Source organism: Thermobia domestica, chromosome 2 (genome assembly GCF_964235325.1).
Source record: "Thermobia domestica chromosome 2, izTheDome1.hap1.1, whole genome shotgun sequence".
Lineage (NCBI taxonomy): Eukaryota > Metazoa > Arthropoda > Insecta > Zygentoma > Lepismatidae > Thermobia > Thermobia domestica.
The window spans coordinates 356,676,612-356,698,464 of NC_137455.1; the positions used below are offsets into that span (position 1 = coordinate 356,676,612).

The 21,853-nt window shown below is 35.3% G+C and overlaps 1 protein-coding gene across 2 annotated transcripts in view; it reads left to right on the forward strand.

Annotated features, from left to right (window-relative positions):
* The first annotated feature begins 18,937 nt into the window (after positions 1 to 18,937).
* LOC145678802 (uncharacterized) overlaps positions 18,938 to 21,853 on the forward strand; it is a 30,807-nt gene continuing 27,891 nt past the window's right edge. The window contains exons 1-2 of one of the 2 annotated variants that reach the window (XM_081749319.1): positions 18,938 to 19,250; positions 20,630 to 20,712. In XM_081749319.1, the coding sequence (XP_081605445.1) occupies positions 20,637 to 20,712 (76 nt within the window). In that variant the 5' untranslated portion in view covers positions 18,938 to 19,250; positions 20,630 to 20,636. Of the gene's footprint in view, positions 19,251 to 20,629; positions 20,713 to 21,853 lie in introns of those variants that run through there. The other variant, XM_081749320.1, reaches the window with a different exon arrangement.

The window sequence follows — 21,853 nt, forward strand, 5'->3', positions numbered from 1 at the left end:
AATGAAATGAAATGGCGGAATTGATAAAGTGGGAGGAAACGGGAGAACGTCGAGAACCCCCACACACGGTGTTTGTCCACCACAAATTTCATTTGGCGAGACCTGGGATCGAACCAGGGACCACATCCACCAGTGGTGAACGCTCAATCACTGAGCCACCGTTCCAGGAAAACCTAATCCGCCCTGGCGTCTTGGTGATTTATTTTATCATAATATTTTGTTATATTTGTAGTATCATACTATGATATAAAGAATACAGGAACATGTAACATCATTTGGTATTTAGCTTGCTAATTGAACATAACTACAAATTGCACTGATCTTATGAGCACGCCAGTTCACGGTTTTGGCCTCCGTGGTCTAAAGGTAGCGTACCAAATTCTACTTAGTAGGTCAAGTACTTGACTTTGTCATACGTTCTTTAGGTAACTACGGCTCAGGCTATATGGATGATGATGGGATGAATTGGTGGAATGAAAACTGTGGGAGGAAGCGGGACCACCCGGAAACTCCCACGCACACGGTATTTGTCCACCACAAAGCTCACATAGCATCTGGGTGGTAGTTCTGTACGGATTCAATCAACTACGGAATAACGTAGCAGAAACTCCCTACTCTGTAAATATATACTGCTAATATTCGTAAGTTTCAAGCTTGTAAAAGAACGTAGCTGTTTTGTCTTTCTATTAAGGTTTACGATATTTCTATCGTATCTTGTCTGAGCTGCAAAACGAGAGGTAATACGTTTATCGATTTATGGTTAGGGATTGGTCCTTTAAAACATTTAATTAAATCGAGAGGTGATAGAAACGAAAGGCGGAAATTTTGGCACCGGAAATTTTGGCACCAGTAGTTTTGACACGGTAATTTTGGCACCGGTAATTTTGGCACCAAGAAACGAAGCAAACGGAAATTTTGGCACCATTTATAATAGAAGTACAAATAATTTGAGAAAATACTCTGAATATAATAGATATTTAAATTTACATGTTATTAAGTAGAACTGCTCCAGCACGACGAATCAAACCAGTGACGAATGTACAGTCAGCGACAAAATTTCTTTCTCTTCTGTAAAATTTATGTTGCTTATAACTTTGGAATTGATGGACTGATTTGAGAAGTTTTCTGAAATTTACCGAAAACTATATATGCTTTAAGATGCTGAATATTGCACTCAAATCTGTCCGTTCATTCGAGAGATATTCGCGGAAGAAATTTTAACATAGGAAAAGAACTTTTGTTACTGACAGTACAGACACCGGTAAAGATACTATTGGCAGTTTCATTACATATTCAAAGCAACTTAAAATTCCCCTCTAAAGGGTTTGTATTTTACTTTCAAGTGCAAACAGTAAAAGCTAATTGGAACCATGGAAATTGAAGTACAGAGAAAGAAAATTAGAAAATACTCTGGATATGATAGATGTTAATGTACCAATTTATTTTGCAGAGGAGATTACACCGAGATTCTTTCCATCGAAACTTCCGGCTCCCCTCTCACGCATATCCTAAAGCCTCATTAAAAGTTTAAGATTGAAATTGAAACAAATCCCTGAACGTGATTGGCTTGTCACACGGTGGTGCTGAAATCCGATTGGCCGGTCAACGGATGTTGTCAAAAAGTGAAATTTCCATGGTTCGAATCAGCTGTTATTGTTTGCACTTGAAAGTAAAAATACAAACCCATTAGGGGATAATTTTGACTTGCTTTGAATATCTAATGAAGCTGCCAATATTATATTTTACTGGTGTTTCATTATTCGTGCCTGTGGACATTCGTCCCTGGTTTCATTATTCGTGCTGATACAGTTCTAGTCATTAGCATGTGAACGTAAATATATATTATATCCAGAGTATTTTCTATTTTTTTCTCTGTACTTCAATTTCCATGGTTCGAATCAGCTGTTACTGTTTGCACTTGAAAGTAGAATACAACCCCAGTGCAGTAAACAGTGCAGTATTCAGCAACTCAAAGAAGATACAGTTTTCCATAAATTACAGAAAACTTCTCAAATCAGTCCATCAATTCCAAAGTTATAGGCAAATAAATTTTACAGAAGAGAAAGAAATTTTGTCGCTGACTGTACATTCGTCACTGGTTTGATTCGTCGCTCTGGAACAGCCCTAGTTAATAACATGTGAATTTAAATATCTATTACATTCAGAGTATTTTCTCACATTTTCTGTACTTCAATTATAAATGGTGCCAAAATTTCCGTTTGCTTCGTTTCTTGGTGCCAAAATTACCGGTGCCAAAATTACCGTGTCTAAACTACTGGTGCCAAAATTTCCGGTGCCAAAATTACCGCGCCCCGATAGAAACATACTATCCCGCGAAAAACGTACATTTTCTTTTGTGACAGATGATAACACTACTTCAAGTTTCACTATTGAATTCATATTGTTTGGAAATCTTCGTTTCATACTGTGAAACGATACTCACTTCTTTTAGTTTGGTATTGGTACTGGTAACTCCTCTAATATATGCAACAAGTTGAAACTCTTCGTCATAGATTAAAAATGTAGCAATACACGTTAAAACCGAGCTTGGCTAACTTCAGCTACTTCTTTTTTGAATAGGAATTGGTGGAAAGTATTCTTGAGATGCTGAATTCTTGGAGGAACATTTCCTTACGTCTCTGATGTATTTTAAAAAGCCGTATCTTGATATCTCCTATTGTTTTGATTCCTGGAAACAAAAATTGAAATAGGAAATGATAGTTAATTGGAACCACTTCCTGTTGATCGTAAAAAAAAAGCCGTATCCTGATATCTCCTATTGTTTTGATCTATGGAAAAAAAGAATTGAGATGGGAAGTAATAGTTAATTTGAACCACTTCCTGTTCCGGTAGGGTGTTGACAATAATTATGGTATGTTGCCTAGAGACGGTAAATCGTTTGGACAAAAATGTTCTATCTGTTACTGTTTTTGCTGTATGGCGAGGAACGTTCAAACAGAATATGGCTAATTTTAACAAATTCTGCTTTGATCAAAGCTGCCACGGAGATGGAGGAGGCTATTCTTGAGACGATGAATCGATTGCAAAAAGCCACTTTTTAATATCTTTTACCATTTTTGCTCTACGCAAATCAGTATTGGAACAGGAAGTACTAATAAATTTGAACAATTTCCAGTTTTAGTAGAGTTATATGGATAATAACGATATGTTTGTTGAGAGGCTGAATCGTTTGCTTAAAACTGTTTCTAGCTATCTGCTGCCGTTTTCATTCTATAGCGATAAGCGTTGAAACCATTATTGAAACCAGAAGTTATAATAAATTCTAACTACAGCCGAATTTAGTATTGCAATTATTTGTCTTTAGCTTCTAAATCGTTTGAAGAAACCACTTCTCACTATCCGTTATCATTTTTTTTTTTTATATATCGACAAACGTTGAAATCGGAAATGGCTAATTTGAAGCAATTCCGGTTTGAGTAGAAGGTTAACGGAGGAAATAAAATATATTCTTTGGATACTGAATTAATTGCAAAAGACCACATCTAGAAGCATTTACTATTTCTATTAGGTGGAAATTGGAAATTCAAACCTGAAGTAATAGTAAATTTCAACCATTTATAATTTCGGTAGAATATTTTGTGTACCCGTGTTGACTCTAGATGGTAACTCGTTTTCAAAAATCAGTTCTCGCTATGTTACCGTTTTATGCTATGACGATGAAAGTTGAAACTGCTGTTGAAACCATAAGTAATAATAAATTTAAACCATTTTCAATTTTAGTAGAGATTGTGAATGACCATGATATGTTGCCTATACACGCACAATCGTTTACAAAAAAAAAAAAAAAAAACGTTTTCATGTATGTTACCGTTTTCATCTATGGGTTAAATGTTAGAACCGGAAATTGCTAATTTGAACCACTTCTGGGTTCAACATAAAGTTACGGATGAGATGGAACCTATTCTATTCATTGGATGAAGACTCAATAGCAGAAAACCATTTCTCTATACAGGGGCGGATCCAGGACCGACTTCTGGGGGGCGGTGGGTTGTCATAATGCTACTTTTAAGGGTTTCCCAACTCTGGGATGGATTTTATTTATATATAAAAAATTAGAAAGTTTCCTCTTCTGGGGGGCATCGCCCCGATCGCCCCCCCCCTTGGATCCGCCCCTGTCTCTATATCACTTTGTGTCTTTGCTTTGGTATCTGTCGACAGACACACGGATGAAACCACTCTATAAGATTTCCTACTTTATACACAGCACAGTTTGGTAGTTTAAAACCTGTCTTTGGTTCCATAAATATTATTAACACTAACATATCAATGATACTCTTATGTATGATTCAAAAAGTTAGCCGTGAAATTTAATCTAGATTGAAAGTAGTTGTGGAAAGGCCTCTTGCTATAACAGATTTGTGGGTGTTCAGATAAAACCAACATAATATTTCTATTTCACAACGGGTGAGTAATGCATAGGTCATTTCTACTGTATATCAACTTCACGGACCAAAGCGACTTGTGACTTGATGTGAAACCATTTGTTAGTTCTTCAAGGTCAATAACAACAAAATAGCTAATACTAGCACTACACGCGACACATTACTTCGATAGAAGAGGCAGATTCAATAGACGTGTTTACGTATAAAAGAAGCCCTCCGGCACTTAGGCTGGGTGGAAGCAACAACATTCTATGCGAAAGAACGCTGTTTGTTCTATCTGTTCGAGTTTGCTTGTGTGTCTGTCTGTGTGCGGCCTGGGGATCAGACGAGTTGACAAAAAGTTACTAAATTTTAATAACGGATACTTTTGTCCAGGCCCCAGACCAGGACCAAGTGGTTTTTATTTAAAAAAAATCGAATCAGAGGTCTCAGGGGAGGGGAACGTTTACCGAGACATGTAATAATATTAGAAAATTGCCGATATTTGTGTCGAATTCATCGTTTTCACCGTCACTGAGATCAATGGTGACACTTCATTAGCGATGACTTTCAAAATCAGCTACCATTGCGTGCGGGCCGGGGTCACCGGTAGGGGGAGATGTACAGAAACACGTAAAAATAATCCAAAATGACCTATATTAGTATCAAATCCTTAGTTTTCACGGTCGCTGAGATGAATGGTGATTCTTCCAGAGGCGTTGACTTCTAAATACAGCTCCCATCGCTTGGGAGCCAGAGGCGTTCTTTTTAAATTTTGAACCAGGGGGTCTCAAGGGGCGTTTCCCGCGATATGTAAAAGTAGTAGAAAATTACCGATATATTTTCGTTTCGTTGTTCAGTTTGTTTACATAGATATTTTATCTGACCCATGCGAAAAGTGGTAATTTTCAGCTAGTTATTATTAAATGCAAGAAATAAATTATTAATAATATACAGGGTGGCCAAAAAGTACGTATACAGTACCGTACTGATCAGCTCATTGCATTTTATATAATTTCTTATTTTTATCCATCAGGTAGACTTAGTTTCTTTGTTATTTGTTCTTAATATGTTTTTACTTACATCTTAAGCTCAGAAGAGCCGAAGCAAATAAACTCATACACTAGAATGTTATAGTTGATCAATACAGAGGTGTATGCCTACGTTTGGACTACTTGAACAGATAGGAGTGCATTTTGAAAGAAAGAAACGAAAATGTAAACATACATAACCGTATTTGACTTTACATAATCTATCCTAAACCGCGGTCACTAATCTAAGATAATGTAGGAAAAAATACAAGAAAGTAATTAATAATAATAATAAATATGAACATATAAAAATATATTTTGAAAGAAAAAAGTTCCCCTGGCAGAACTTGTTTACTCCAGACGCCGAAACGTTAACCAGAGTTGGAGTGGGTGAGTGAGTCAGTGGGTCGGTGGGTCGAGTTTTCTGAGTGGGACGTGGTTCAACAGCATGTGACCCACCACCCACCGTGACCCACTGCGACCCATCACCCACCATGACCCACTCTTCTCACTGCATTGTAAACAGCATTTTCTGAACAGCATATTTTTTTTTCACCCTCGACTCTAGCCATAGAAAGTAAAAACTAAAAAGAAGAAGAACATTGAAGAAGCAGTTGAAGTTAAATTTATATCATGGCAGTCACGGTGGTTCATATCAAGGACTGCCTAATATCAATATTAGGCAGTCAACTAATATCGATCGTTTTCGATTATTTTTAGAAATCAATCCTATATATAGAAAATGCCCCCCCCCCAACAAAAGGGAGTTTTAAAAAATGATATTGAGATTAGGGCCTAACTATGTATATGCCAAATGTCATTTCGGTTGACTTTGCAATTTGATCATGATGATCACACATACATAGTTATATTAATTTTTTATATAATAATTCATACATTATAGGTGATTCAAAATAAAACAAGTAGTTAGCTCCTCTAAAAACTCTTAGGCTGTGTCTGAAAAGTCAAGAAGTAAGTCCTATTGCTATTATTACAATTACAAATATGATCAATTTCCTAAAGTTCTGCAAGAGTGGCTGAAGTTCTTTCTTCAATAGAAACAAATGAAAAAGAAGAAAAAAGAAGGCCTTGAAAGTAAAACGTAGACAAATTCACCAGTGCTCAGAAGAAGGTGTCTACAATGCACTGAGCAGAATGGGTTGGTGAGTTACAGTATTGAATAGTTCGGTGGGTGGGCGTGGGTCAGAACGGATTTTTTGGTCAAAATGGGTCACGGTGGGTTGTGTGTCGCAGTGAGTCATATCCTGTTGACCCACAAACCCACTTAAAAATCTTAATCCAATTGACCCACTGACACTCCATTATTTCAGTCAATTTTACCGAAATCCAGAACATCAACATTTTCGATTACTTTCCAAAATTGGCCCTGTAGTGGCGAAACGGTCAGTGAGTAGTGGTTGTGCCTATTAAATTATTTTCTCAGAATCACAATATCTACAACATATCGCAGTTTCAGTCATTTTTACCGAAATCCAGAATATCACCATCTTTGGTTACTTTCAAGTGGCCTGGTTGTGGTCAAACGGTCAGTAATTATTGGTTGTACCCATTAAGACATTTTCTCAGAATCACAATATCTACAACATATCACAGTTTCAGTCATTTTTACCTAAATGCAGAACATCACCATTTTAGCTTACTTTCAAAAAAGTCATCTCGTAGTGTCCAAAAGGCCAGTGATTATTGGCTGTGCACATTAAGACTTTCTCTCAGAATCACAATATCTACAACATATCACAGTTTCAGTCATTTTTACCGAACTCCAGAACATCACCATCTTCGGTTACTTTCAAGAAAGTGGCCTGGTTGTGGCCAAAGGTCAGTGATTAGTTTGTGTGCCCATGGAGACCTTTTCGTGGAATCACAAGATCTATAACATATCAAAGTTTCAGTCATTTTTACCTAAATCCAGAACATCACCATGTTCCGTTACTTTAAAAAAGTGGCCCTGTAATGGCCAAACGCTCAGTATTTATTGGTTGTGCCTATTAGGACATTTTCTCAGAATCACGATATCTACAATATATCACAGTTTCAGTCATTTCTATCGAAATCAAGAACATCACCATGTTCCGTTGCATTCAAGAAAGTGGCCCGGTAATGGCCAAACGCTCAGTATTTATTGGTTGTGCCCATTAGGACATTTTCTCAGAATTACAAGATCTACAACATATCACAGTTTCAGTAATTTTTACCGAAATCCAGAACATCACCATGTTCCGTTACTTTCAAAAAAGTGCCCTCGTAGTGTCCAAACGGCCAGTGATTAGTGGGTGTGCCCCTTGAGACCTTTTCTCGGAATCTCAAGATCTACAACATATCACAGTTTCAGTTATTTTTTTTTTAAGAAATCCAGAACATCACCATGTTCCGTTACTTTCAAAAAAAGTGGCCCTGTAGTATCCAAACGATCAGTGATTAGTGGTTGTGCCTATTAAATCCTTCTTTCAGGATCACAATATCTACAGCATATCACAGTTTCAGTCATTTTTACCGAAATCCAGAAAATCAACATTTTCAATTACTTTCCAAAATTGGCCCTGTAGTGGCGAAACGGTCAGTGAGTAGTGGTTGTGCCTATTAAATCCTTTTCTCAGAATCACAATATCTACAACATATCACAGTTTCAGTCATTTTTTACCGAAATCTAGAATGTCACCATCTTTGGTTACTTTCAATTGGCCTGGTTGTGGCTAAACGGTCAGTAATTTTTTGGTTGTTCCCATTAGGACATTTTCTCATAATCACAATATCTACAACATCTCACAGTTTTAGTCATTTTACCTAATTCCAGAACATCACCATTTGAGTTTACTTTCAAAAATGTGGTCTCGTAGTGTCCAAACGGCCAGTGATTATTGGCTGTACCCATTAAGACTTTTTCTCAGAATCACAATATCTACAAAATATCACAGTTTCAGTCATTTTTACCGAAATCCAGGACATCAACATTTTCGGTTACTTTCAAGATAGTGGCCGGTAATGGCCAAACGGAAACTGAGTAGTGTTTGTGACCATTGAGACCTTTTCTCGGAATCACAAGATCTACAACATATCACAGTTTCAGTCATTTCTATCGAAATCCAGAACACCACTATGTTCCGTTATTTCAAGAAAGTGGCCCGGTAGTGGCCAAATGGTCAGTAATTATTGGTTGTGCCCATTAGGACCCTTTCTCAGAATCACAATATCTACAACATATCACAGTTTCAGTCATTTTTAATGAAATCTAGAAAATCAATATTTTGGATTACTTTCCAAAAAGTGGCCTTGTAGTGGCCAAATGGTCAGTGATTAGTGGTTGTGTCCTTTTCTCAGAATCACAAGATCTACAACATATCACAGTTTCAGTCATTTTTACCGAACTCCAGAACATCACCATCTTCGGTTACTTTCAAGAAAGTGGCCTGGTTGTGGCCAAAGGTCAGTGATTAGTTTGTGTGCCCATGGAGACCTTTTCGTGGAATCACAAGATCTATAACATATCAAAGTTTCAGTCATTTTTACCTAAATCCAGAACATCACCATGTTCCGTTACATTCAAGAAAGTGGCCCGGTAATGGCCAAACGCTCAGTATTTATTGGTTGTGCCCATTAGGACATTTTCTCAGAATTACAAGATCTACAACATATCACAGTTTCAGTAATTTTTACCGAAATCCAGAACATCACCATGTTCCGTTACTTTCAAAAAAGTGCCCTCGTAGTGTCCAAACGGCCAATGATTATTGGCTGTGCCCATTAAGACTTTTTCTCACAATCACAATGGTTACAACATATCGCAATTTCAGTCAATTTTACCGAAATACAGGCCATCAATATTTTCGGTTACTTTCAAGAAAGTGGCCTGGTTGTGGCCAAAGGTCAGTGACTAATGGTTGTGCCTATTAAGACTTTTTCTTAGAATCACCACATCTACAACATATCAGTTTCAGTTATTTTTACCGAAATCCAGAACATCACCATGTTCCGTTACTTTCAAAAAAGTGGCCTAATGGTCAGTAATTATTGGTTGTGCCCATTAGGACATTTTCTCAGAATCACAATATCTGCAATATATCACAGTTTTAGTCATTTTTACCGAAATCAAGAACATCGCCATCTTCGGTTACTTTCAAAATAGTGGCCTCGTGGTGGCCAAACGATCAGTGATTAGTGGTTGTGCTCATTAAGACCTTTTCTCAGAATCACAATATCTACAAAATATCACAGTTTCAGTGATTTTACCGAAATCCAGAACATGGACATCTTCGGTTACTTTCAAGAAAGTGGCCTCGTTGTGGCCAAACGGCAATTGATTAGTGTTTGTGCCCATTAAGACCTTTTCTCAGAATTACCACATCTACAATATATCACAGTTTCAGTCATTTTACTGAAACCCAGAAAGTGGCTATCTTCGGTTACTTTCAAAATAGTGGCCTCGTGGTGGCCAAACGATCAGTGATTAGTGGTTGTGCTCATTAAGACCTTTTCTCAGAATCACAATATCTACAAAATATCACAGTTTCAGTGATTTTACCGAAATCCAGAACATGGCCATCTTCGGTTACTTTCAAGAAAGTGGCCTCGTTGATTAGTGTTTGTGCCCATTAAGATCTTTTCTCAGAATCTCAATATCTACAACATATCACAGTTTTAGTCATTTTTACCGAAATCAAGAACATTGCCATCTTCGGTTACTTTCAAAACAGTGGCCTCGTAGTGGCCAAACGATCAGTGATTAGTGGTTTCATTAAGACCTTTTCCCAGAATCACAATATCTAAGACATATCACCGTTTCAAGCAATTGCTATGAAATCCAAAATAACGTTAATTTCTGCTGTTGTCAAAAATGTGGCTCTGTAGTTACCAAACGGTCAGTGATTGGTGGTTGTGCTTATTGAGACTTTTTCTCAAGATCACAACATCTACAACCCATCACAGTTTTACTGATTTTCATTGAAATCCAGAATATCACTATGTTTGTCTGTTTTGAAAAAAAAAAGTAGCCCTGTAGTGGCCAAATATCAGTGTTTGGTGGTTATGGTCATTAGGACCTTTTCGGAATCACAATATTTACAACATCACGGTTTTAGTATTTTTGTCCAAAATCTCGAATGTTGTTTTCTTCGGCTTTTTTTAAGAAAGTGGCCTCATGGTGGCCAAACGGCCAACGATTTTTTTGTGTCCATTGAGACTTTTTCTCAGGAACATAATATGTACAACATAACACGGTTCCAAGCAATTCTACCGAAATCCAATTTCCATAAAGATTGTTCGCGGTCCTTTCTCATTTCGAAAGAGCATTGCCTCTGCAAAACTTCTCTGTGAAAAACTTTAAAACCCCTATTTTGTACTTTGAAGTCATCTTTGCATCGGCAGAGTATCGTTCCTTTGATTTGGTCCTTTTAAATCAGAGGTACCCTTTTTTAAAAGGGACCCTTTGCCTCCTTTAACCTGTTCTCCGAAAGAAAAAAAAAACATGTGTGCATTTATTTTCGGTCTAGTATATATGTGCCAAGTTTGAAGAAAATCAGATGAATAGAAATCCTTGTGAAGCTATCTTCTTTATAGTTTCACTTTTTGGACTTGACAAGTCGTTTGTCCCGAAGTCCTCAATTTCTTTATTACCTCAAATTGCATTGTAAATAAATGCACTTGCAAATTTGCAATATTATATACTGTAATTTCTTAGCCGATACAATTTTCTGTCCCCGAAAACAAGAAATCACCCGTCAAAAGCAATTCCTCGAACTTTCCCCTAGAATTTATCATAAGAAAGTTTTTTGTTCCTCTCTCTCAGAGATTTGCATCCCTTTTACCTTTAGGGCCACTCATTGACAATAGGTACTCACATGACCGCTATATACAGACATGCTCTTAGGTAGGTCAGAGATTGGGAAAGTAGACGATTTTTAATAATAATAATAATTATTATTATTATTGTTATTATTATTATTATTATTATTATTATTATTATTATTATTATTATTATTATTATTATTATTATAACAATTAGGTTTACAACTAGGGTCCCATCTCTTTATCTTGTATGAGAGGCCTGCTAGTCAGCTAAGCCATTGGTGTTCCTTATTCTGTGTTTCTCTCTCTTTCTGTGTCGTGTGGATGTTTGTTTTGGGGTATTAGGCTTTTATATTAAACCTTTACATTATATAATCTTTTTCTTTTTTACGAGATTTTCTTTTGGAAAAGGAAAGAAACTGCTTTCCTCTTATGTGTGTTTCTTACCATTCACCTTGTTTGAACTGGTTAGGTAAGATGATTTTGTAACTCTTATGTCATCCATTGCCATCACGATAATAAAATGGTAAGTTTTAACAATTTATTTTATTCTCTTATTTGCAGTTTGCCACACTGATATATTTGTAACAAAATTGAGGTTTGGTCCAACGCCTTTCGAATGCGCAACCAACCCAAGCGCTGAGCTTTTTGGGTTGCCTGCTATTGCAGGAAAGGGAGAATTGCAGGTGGTAATGCACTTTTGGAGTCGTGTATACATACGTACATACTGTCAGTAAATTTAAGTATGTATTTTAAGCTTGTTTCGGGCTTTTTTTTAGCATTCCTTAGTAATACGAACTTTTTGGTAATCCGAACAGCTCGAGCAAACAAATAAACAAATATTAGGATTAATGAGGTTAAACTGTATCTATTAAAAATTGTTGAATCTCTCTTGTAATTTATGATTTATTACATAATTTAACGCGATAAAAAAGAACATTCACTGTGTATCAGGAATGATACACAAGGTATGGACGGATCATACAATATGTATCACTTGTGATACACCAGCATCAGTGTGTTAAGTAAGAAGTTCTGTAAAAAGAGCTAATGTTTTAGTAACAAACTGGAATGTGAATGTTGTTGTTGTTCATAATATAAGAGTTGATTTTCGTTTGTTATTGATTGTTTTGGAGAAAAAAATATTTGTTTCGAAAAACATGGAAAGAGATTTCCAAAGTAAAGTTGGGAAGCCGAGTTCACACTGCCTCCCATCTTTCAAATTTGATACAAAACCCAAGCCAATCATTTGTTATCGATTGACTAGAAGAAACAAAATATTTTGTTTTGGAAAACATAAAGTGATGTTAAGAAAATTAAGTTTGAGTGTCGCTAACTTCACCCTATTTTTCAAATTTCTATTTAAAACCCAAGCCAAGTGTTTGCTATCGATTGCTAGTGTTTCGTTTGCTATCGATTGTTTTAAAGAAAAAATACGATTCAAAAAACATAAAGAGATATTTAGAGTATTAAATAGACGTATGACTAACTTCACCCCGTTGTCTCAAATTTCAAATTTCGAATAAAAACCGAAGCCAATTTTTTGGCTTTCGTACCGGTATGTTATTAATTGGTTTAAATGAAAAATAGTTTGTTTCGTGTAATTGGGAAATTAAGTTGGGGGTATGGTTAGCTTCATAGTGATCCATCCACTTTCAAATTTCGATTTAAAACTTATGTTAATCTTTTATTGTAGATTCGTTTGAAAATAAAGTTTGTTTTGAAAAACGTAAACAAATATTTAGAATGTTAAGTTGAAATGTGGCCAACTTTACACTGATATCTCTATACCATATCAAATTTCGATTCAAAACGCAAAGCAGTCATTCATTTGGAAAAAAAAAATATAGAGATAAATTTAGATACAATATGTAGATAATTATAAATATTATATTTAGACAAATTATATAGAAAAATATAAATAAATATATAATGTACTGATTTGGATTTTGAATCGAAATTTGAAATCGAGAGAGCAGTGTGATGTTAGTCATACCCTGACTTTGTTTTGTAAATATCTCTTTATGTCAGTGTTTCCTAACTAGTGGGCGCCCCAATGAAGCGTGAAGAACAATCAAGAAGATGAGCTAGTGACAGAAATAAGATGTAAAATATGACTCAAGTACTAAGAAAGAAGTTATCTTGAGAAGGAAATCATTCTTTTAGAAATGTCAATATGTTTCAATCGTGTATATATCGTCTTAAAATGAAGATAAACGAACTGTTTCTTATAAAACATTTTTTCTGTAAATTCAAGGATTCCGCCAAGATTTACTCGTGTAAGTTTTTTTCTCCGTAACTAATCAAGTATTACTCAGATTTTGGTATATCGTCGGAGAATACATGATAGAATATTTTGGTAATAAATTTGACTTACAAGTAACTGTGATGTCTCTGTAAGCGAAAAGAGAAATTCAAAGGAACGGGAAAAATATATATTTATCATATTTCTTCTTTTTCTTCTAAACCTAAACAAATATGAAGACAATATATGCTCTTAATTCCCTCTTATATACAAAACAAAAAACAAGGTATGTTCTATAATTCTACTGTTAATTTTCGTTCTGTAAATCTTTGAAGAAAACAGTTATTTTATGCAAAAAGAATGTTGCGGGTAGCAGCCATTTTGAGTTTTCACTCTTTGGAACACTTTTTTTATGTGTGTGTGTTAACATCTTAATTTGATTCATGGATGTTTGAAGGTTCTGCAAATACTAGTTTAATTTAGTCCTGGGCGGGGAGTTCATTGGGGGCTAACCTAGCTCCTCCTCTATTACGTGATAGTTATACGCTATGGGCGGTATTTAGAGAGAATCGTTAGTCAAACTGTAATACTCCTTCCAAAGTATCACACACTGTTGATATTTAAACCGTTATACAAATCTTTTAAACCACTATTTGTTGCTTTCACACGCTGGTCAACGTATTCGATACTCTTTTCATATGGCAGCACAACAACAACAATGTCATCATTCATACTTTCACTAACATCAATTCTATTATTATTAGCTCGGTTCTGCAACAGGACACATCAGGCATCTCCTGGCACGAACTGAGCCAAATGTTTGGCCCATTGCAACGGTCGCCATCCCACTTGTTTTAGTTTTGCGGGAAAACTTCAGAATATGAAAAGGTTCAAGGTGACATGAGAAGCAACATCCTGGAGATTGTTGGATCACAACGCAAGGTAAGAAAACATGACACCTTGACGTAAAATCTATTGGAATATCTAAATATCAATTTACTATACAGTGAAGAAAATAAAACGTGTAACTAAAATTTCATTGAAACATATTTACTACATGCACATATATTATACAACAACTAGGTAAGAACATTTTGGATTATATTTGGCTTGTTATCAATTTGTTCAAATTTCAATATTCTTATCATGCAGGCTGATATCAACTCCAATACAATGATACAGTTAAACTTCTTTTATTTACAGTAAATATAAACTTCGTCAAATAACTTTTAGTTAGGTTAGGTTATATTGTAGTAACTTAGTTGGTTTCAGTAATAACGATATCTTACTATTCTTTTATTTACTTTTCCTTATAAATATATATTTTAAGATTTCTTTCTTTCGGCTCTAGCGAAGAATTACACGTCGAGCCCTTCGGATCCAGTACGGTACTAAGTGGTAAGTATTCAATTTTTCCTTTTATAATTAATATATATGCTATATTTTTATATATCTTTTATTCATATCTCTTTTCTCTTATTACCTATTTATATATTTATTTTATATCCATTTATCTTCTTTCTATAATATTAATCAAATATCTATATCTTTATTATATTTGTTTTTCAGATTCATCAGCTCCCACCGCAATTATTCCCGCTGGATTCCGATTAGGACACGTGTGAACACAACACTGTTATTTGTATTGTTTTCAGAAGATTACACCTTTGTACGTTAAAACATATAAAATAGTTGAACTTCATGTGTACTGATATCTCAAATATATTACCGAAACATAACCTTAACCACTCGTACTATGACAGTAAGGTATTCTATCATATAATACATTCAGTTATATTATTTGTATTCGTATATATATTATATTTCTATCAGATTGAAGATTTGAAACTATAAAATATATTTCATCGTAAACTTGGAATTTTGAAGAAAGTGATTTCTATTTACATTATTTACTACATCATTTTTTATGGTGGTAAATATGATAGGGAGAGAGAAGGAAAGTCTCTCCCGAATATGTTTCAACTTAGCAATCCATTATTATTTAATGTACTTTCTCACCCATGAAACAATTAATCAATTTTCTAATTTTACCTTTGTCTTTTTTTTAGTTCTTAAAGTTCATCTGCAGAGGGTTGCTTGACCTTCTTTTTCAAATCCCGTAGCTTTTTAAAAATGATTTATCTTTCAATATGTAACTTCCAATATTATTTTCTTTTTCGCTTCGAAAAATTTAGTTTTCCTTTAGATTTCAATTTTAATCATCATCGGATGCAGACAGAATGCAAATTCCCACTTGTCCAAATACCATGTAATGCGCTAAGGTACAGATCAATTTTAGCGGCGCATTACAAAACGTTAGTCCCGCGATTAGTTGGTATCGTATTTGCTATGTACTAAGGTTTTTTTTTTTTTAATTCAGAGTCTACTTGGAGTTCAGCTAATAAGTTGATTTGGGTATGATTAATCAAGATGACCTCAATATGTCGGGGAGAAAAATAAATCTGTAAGCTACGGAAATCTAGACGTGAATATGCGTAGTCTGTAAAAATGAGGATACATGAAATACGAAAATCAAAATGTTTTCTTCATGATTTGTCATCATAACAACTTCTAAATAGTTTAGAAATCTTATTATAAATTAAGTTATTCATTTCTGAGGGATGTATTTTTGTCAGAAATAAGTAGTAGTAAATTAATATTAGAGACAATAGCAGGATTATGTTGCAATCATAAAGAAAAATAATTTATCAATCAGTTGTATGTATCCTTTAGAAAAATGGAAATTTCCAACTCATCTCTCATTGTTCACTTTAGGAAACAGTTCTGTTATTGTAGAGGATTCGGCTTAATATTTACTTCATAGTTAATTCACTCGATGAAATGAAAGGGAAAAAAAGGAAGACAGGTAGGGCCTAATTAATTGCCTTTGTATTCTCATAATGTAAGTTAATTATGGCTAAACCAGGGTATCATCTGCTCCAAATGGATTAGTCACATGTGATTAACTTAATCAACTACTAAGAGCTAATCAGAAATTCTGAATATTATACTTCTAATAACCATGCGTTAGTCAAATCCTCAGTATGACGTTAATCAAACGTCAAAACGAGTCTAAGGCAGCGGCGCAAATCTGTCTTCAACATTGGGGTGGACCAGTAAGACCGTTCCCATATTTTTTAAGCGATGTTCAAAATATTTATGAAGTTGGAAAACAATGCTGTGGAGTATCAGGGAAGCAGAACATTGGGAGGCGGGCAAGTTTGAGGCTTATTCTGGGGGGACATCAATTTCATCTCACTTTCCTTTGTGACAATCGGACACAAATCATCACGTTTCTCCCCAAAAAAACACATATCAAATAAGATTTTTTGGGAGGACAGTCCCCCCAATTCCGAGATTAGAGGGAACATGTCCCCCTCATCCCCCGGGATTTGCCCATTGGCATAAGGCCCTATCACTATACAGATATTTTCCATTTCCTCGGATTAGGATAAGTACTTTAATATCGTTTAGGTTAGATTAGAACAAGTACTTAAACTAGTTATTTATAAATATCTTATAAAGATATTTTTGTTACAACGAATCATAAATAAATGTATTTCAATTATTAATATTAGGAAATAAGTATGTTGTATGCGTTGTTTGTACAGTACAATATGATGGTAATAGTGTGCTGGTCAAGTTTAAGCTCATCACATTTTGCAAAATTTGCAGGTAAAATTCAAATGAAATGAAATCTTTGAGTTTCACGTCCCACGCCTATGCCAGTAAGGCTAAAGGAGACGGTAATGATGAATAATGAATGAAAATGGTGGAATGAAGAAAGTGCGAGGAAACGGGAGAACCCAGAGGAAACCCACGCACACGGTGTTTGTCCACCACAAAGTTCACTTGGCGGGGGCTGGGATCGAAATGAAAAATGAAATGAAATCTTTGAGTTTTACGTCCCACGGTTATGCCAGTTAGGCTAAAGGAGACGGTGATGGTGAGTAATGAGTGAAATGGTGGAATGAAGAAAGTGGGAGGAAACGGGAGAACCCCGAGAAAACCCACGCACACGGTGTTTGTCCACCACAAAGTTCACTTGGCGGGGGCTGGGATCGAACCCGGGACCCCAAGCACCAGAGGTGAACGCTCTACCACTGAACCACCGCCGCCCGGGGCTGGGATCGAACCCGGGACCCCAAGCACCAGAGATGAACGCTCTTACCACTGAACCATCACGGCCCAGGTAAAATTCAAATTCAGCATGGAAAAATATATTTACAAGGGACAAGTTTCTGCAGGTGAAACAATTAAATAATAAGTAATACAGCTGTACTTTATGTTTACAAGTGTAAAGTTACTTGTGGAAAACCATTACAAGTGCTTTTAGGACTGTTAAAATACGCGAGTGCATAAGAATGAGGACCATATTAAATATTCTTTTTGCCGGCGAATTCCTCCGTGGCTAAGCGATTAGCGTACGCACCTGGGGCGTGAGAGAAATGGGTTCGATTCCCTGCAGGAGATCATTTGGTTCGAATTCCATGTTAATCAGTAGGTCCACGTCTCATATAGCCTTAAACTCAAAATCAACTCAACTCTTTTTTCGCCGGCGGAGTATTTGTGCACAAAAGCTGTATTTTATGTTCACAAGTGTTGCGTTAGTAGTGTGTAACCAATACAAGTACTTTGGGGCTCGTATTATTGTTGTATTTGCACGAAAATCATTAAATAATTGTTATTTTTCAACAATTCCATCTGGTGGCCCCGTTTAACTTCATCTGTATTAAGTGGGGTATTGTCATGTCGCCCAGTGCAAATCTTTTGGGGGACAATAAGAACAAAGTGAAAGAATTATAATTTTTCAACAATTATTTCGAGTGATGTATCTAAACTTGACCTGCACAAGTAACATAATTAATTTTGGAGTGCTATTTCTATGTTAATATCTGAGTTATGAGTTGATCGCCTACATACATAATTTCCTTAAATATTATTGTTTTATGAATTAACACATTTTACTTGTAAATTTTCAAAAAAAGAAAAAAAGTAAATAAATAAAAATAAAATAAAATAAAATTGACTCCAAATTCTCTATTTGCGGCATAAAGACATACTAGTGTCCTGTCCATTAATAAATTATTATTATTATTATTATTATTATTATTATTATTATTATTATTATTATTATTATTATTATTATTATTATTATTATTATTATTATTATTATTAAAGTATTCTGTCTGTTAGCAGGTTCTGGGACTAATGAGTTTTTCTTTAATTATTTATTTTTATTTAGATTCGGATCTGGAAATTATTCCTCCACGTTTCTCTACCTTCAGCTTCCTCTTTTAGCTCCCAATATTGTCGTTCTATTTTTCAAATCATCAATAAAGTACGGTATAACACAGATTAATAGTGTGTCAGAAACAGTAGCTACAGATAACCATTTAAATTGCATATCCGCCATTTTACTATGCCCATTTACCACATAAAAATACACAATAGTTATGACGTCATTAAGTATAATTACAAAATATATATGTGGTTCGTGAATGATAATAGAAGAGTGTGTTGATACTCCAATTGAATATTTACAATTTAAAACATTTTTCTCTGGGAATCATGTAAAATTGACAGTTATTCCCACATGTGTGGGTTATTTCGTACAAGTTTTATCTTTTATTATCTGTTATATACAGATTAGAAACAAATTCCAAATGTAGTTCCACTTAATTATATCGAACAGTGTCTTCAAAGTGTGCCATGGTAAATAATATCGCTTCGAATTAGGGGAAATTAGTCAACGAAAATATAATTTTATACCAAGAAAATAAGTATAATGTTAGTAAGAAAACTAATTGCATAATACAATGCATACTTAAATATTGTTAAGCCTCTGATACGTTTTTCATACATTTTTCTTAAGTAGTTAGTGTTACTACATTAATTCAAAGTAGTTGTGTGTACAGTAAGGGACATTTCTGGATGGTACACTTTTGCCGTAAATTTCCATATGGGTTTTGGGTAGAACAACGATGAATTGTAAAAAGTACTTATTGAGGCTTAACAATAACTGAAAATGTATTATTGTGCAAAATTTGTGGGTACCCCAATGGAGTTTGGGGGTACCATAGGGTACCTAACTTCCATTTTAAAACAATGTGTCTGAAATGTTCCAAAGAACGTTAGGTCTACAGATACAGTTAACCGAAAACCGCAACTCGCTACACCTCATGCTTACCGGAATATGGGTAATAAAAAATGACACCGGGTTTCACAAACCCCATGGTACCCCTAAACCCCATAGGGATATACGGTTGTCATGGGTTATGAATGTTCTTGGAATTGATAGTCCTCAGGAATGAGTTTTTCAAAATTGTACCATCTAGCACGTAAACCCCACATACCTAAGGTGCCGCTTTTAATTTTCCCATTTTTCGGTAGCCGTTAGATGTACCGATTTGGGATTTTCGGTAAACACATACTCATGAAATTCTCAAAACTTTGTTAAGAAATATTTCGGTAATGTTTAGAAATGGAAGTTTTGCAAACCCCATAGGTGTGTGTGTTTGTTTTGGATTGAAACTGCTTCTGAGGTGGTTGTTAGGCCTCAGTAATTAATTTTTCGAAACTGTACCATCTAGTACGCAAACCTCACACATCCATGGTGTCACTTTTCATTTCCCCATATTTCGGTAACCATGGGATGTAGCGAGTTGCGATTTTCGGTTAACTGGTATCTGTATCCTTCTTTAAAACATTTCAGAGACATTGTTTCAAAATACTTTAAAATGCAGAAATTAGATACCCTATGGTACTTTTAAATACCATTGGGGTACCGACCACATTTTGTACAATAATACATTTTCAGTTGTTGTTAAGCCTCAGTAAGTACTTTATTTTTTTCAAAATGCATCGTTGTTCTACCCGAAACCCAAAAGTCCATACCCAACCTAACTTATTCACTTACTTAACTTCTAACTTATTCATTTAGTTTCCTCATAAACGAGATAGAAGTAACGAGTAATGGTTTTATGGTATGGATATAGCGTCCGAGTAACCGGTTCTATCTTTGATCTTATTACTCTATTGCAATCAGCAGTTATAGATGTACTACTTCAAGTGTGAGTATTGAACTCCCATAGTTTGGAAGTCTACTGTATTCTCATATTGTGAAAAGAAACTCACTTGTTTTTATTGATATATAAATCTTATTACAGAGCCATTATGTCTTCTATGGACGAGTCAAGTGACGATTCGGATGGTCGCCCAATTCATTATTGTTATTCACGCAATCAGGATGGTAAGTTATTTTCATTTATTTGTTTATTTATTTATTTATTTATTTTTTGTATTTAACCTATCTTTATATATATATATTTAATAGGAAAAGATAAACTTGTGACAAGATCAATAAAACGGAAGTTAGATTAGAAAGATGTAAGTTGAGTGAAACATAAGAAGGCGCCTAAATATTTCTCAAATCATGCACAAGGACTGTGAGGCTTGTGAATCGTAAATGGTTATTTTGTATTAGATTCACGTTCACATCTTTAAATGAAGCTCACGCTCATTAATCTCGATTGGGATTGCGTTCATTCGCTCTCAAGCTCAATTTTTTTCAGTTGAGCTCGCGCTCACTTATTTAATTTAGGGCTCGGACTTGCGATCTCTGACCTCGTTGGAGCTCACCCTTAATTGGGCTCGCGCTCACTCTACCTCAAGTGTACTTATTTCATTAGGACTCGAGCTCATTCTAGCTCTCACTCAATAATAATGGGGACCTCGAGTTTGGACGCCTCTGTTGAGAACATGACAATAAATGGAAGTGTCCATAGCATATTCCACTGGCGTCTCTGGCATGTAAAATTTGGGGGAGACATCAAAGAAAGGGATTTAAATGGTACTACCTAGCCCAACCTGTTTATAAACTTCGATTCTATTTGTTACCTTTTTGCTTACCTTCACGGAACCACTAAGGCATATCAAGAGCTCGATTACAATCGTTTCACAGCCTTAATATTATATTCCAAATAAATATAATTACTATTATTTATATGATATTCTGTCGCTAGTAAATAAATTAGAATAAATTATTGAATATTTTGTACTTCAAAATATTGGGGGGACGCGTCCCCCTCGTTCCCCCCGCCAGAGACGCCCGTGGCATATTCAACATGAAGACGTTGGAGTAACGCAAACATTTGGTCATGGCAATGTTTAACTAAACAGTGTCTTGGGCTCACATTCACTTGTATGAGTGTACCAGTCATTATACAAGAAACATACTCACTAGTGTCGTAGAACCACCTTCAACTTAAAACACATATTCCACACACTGCGGGTGTAATCTTCATTGGGCTTGATTCTTGCATCATTGGGATATAGAAGTTTGACTGAACCACATTATATGTTTCCAGTCAGAGGTGCTTATCCTTGCTCCA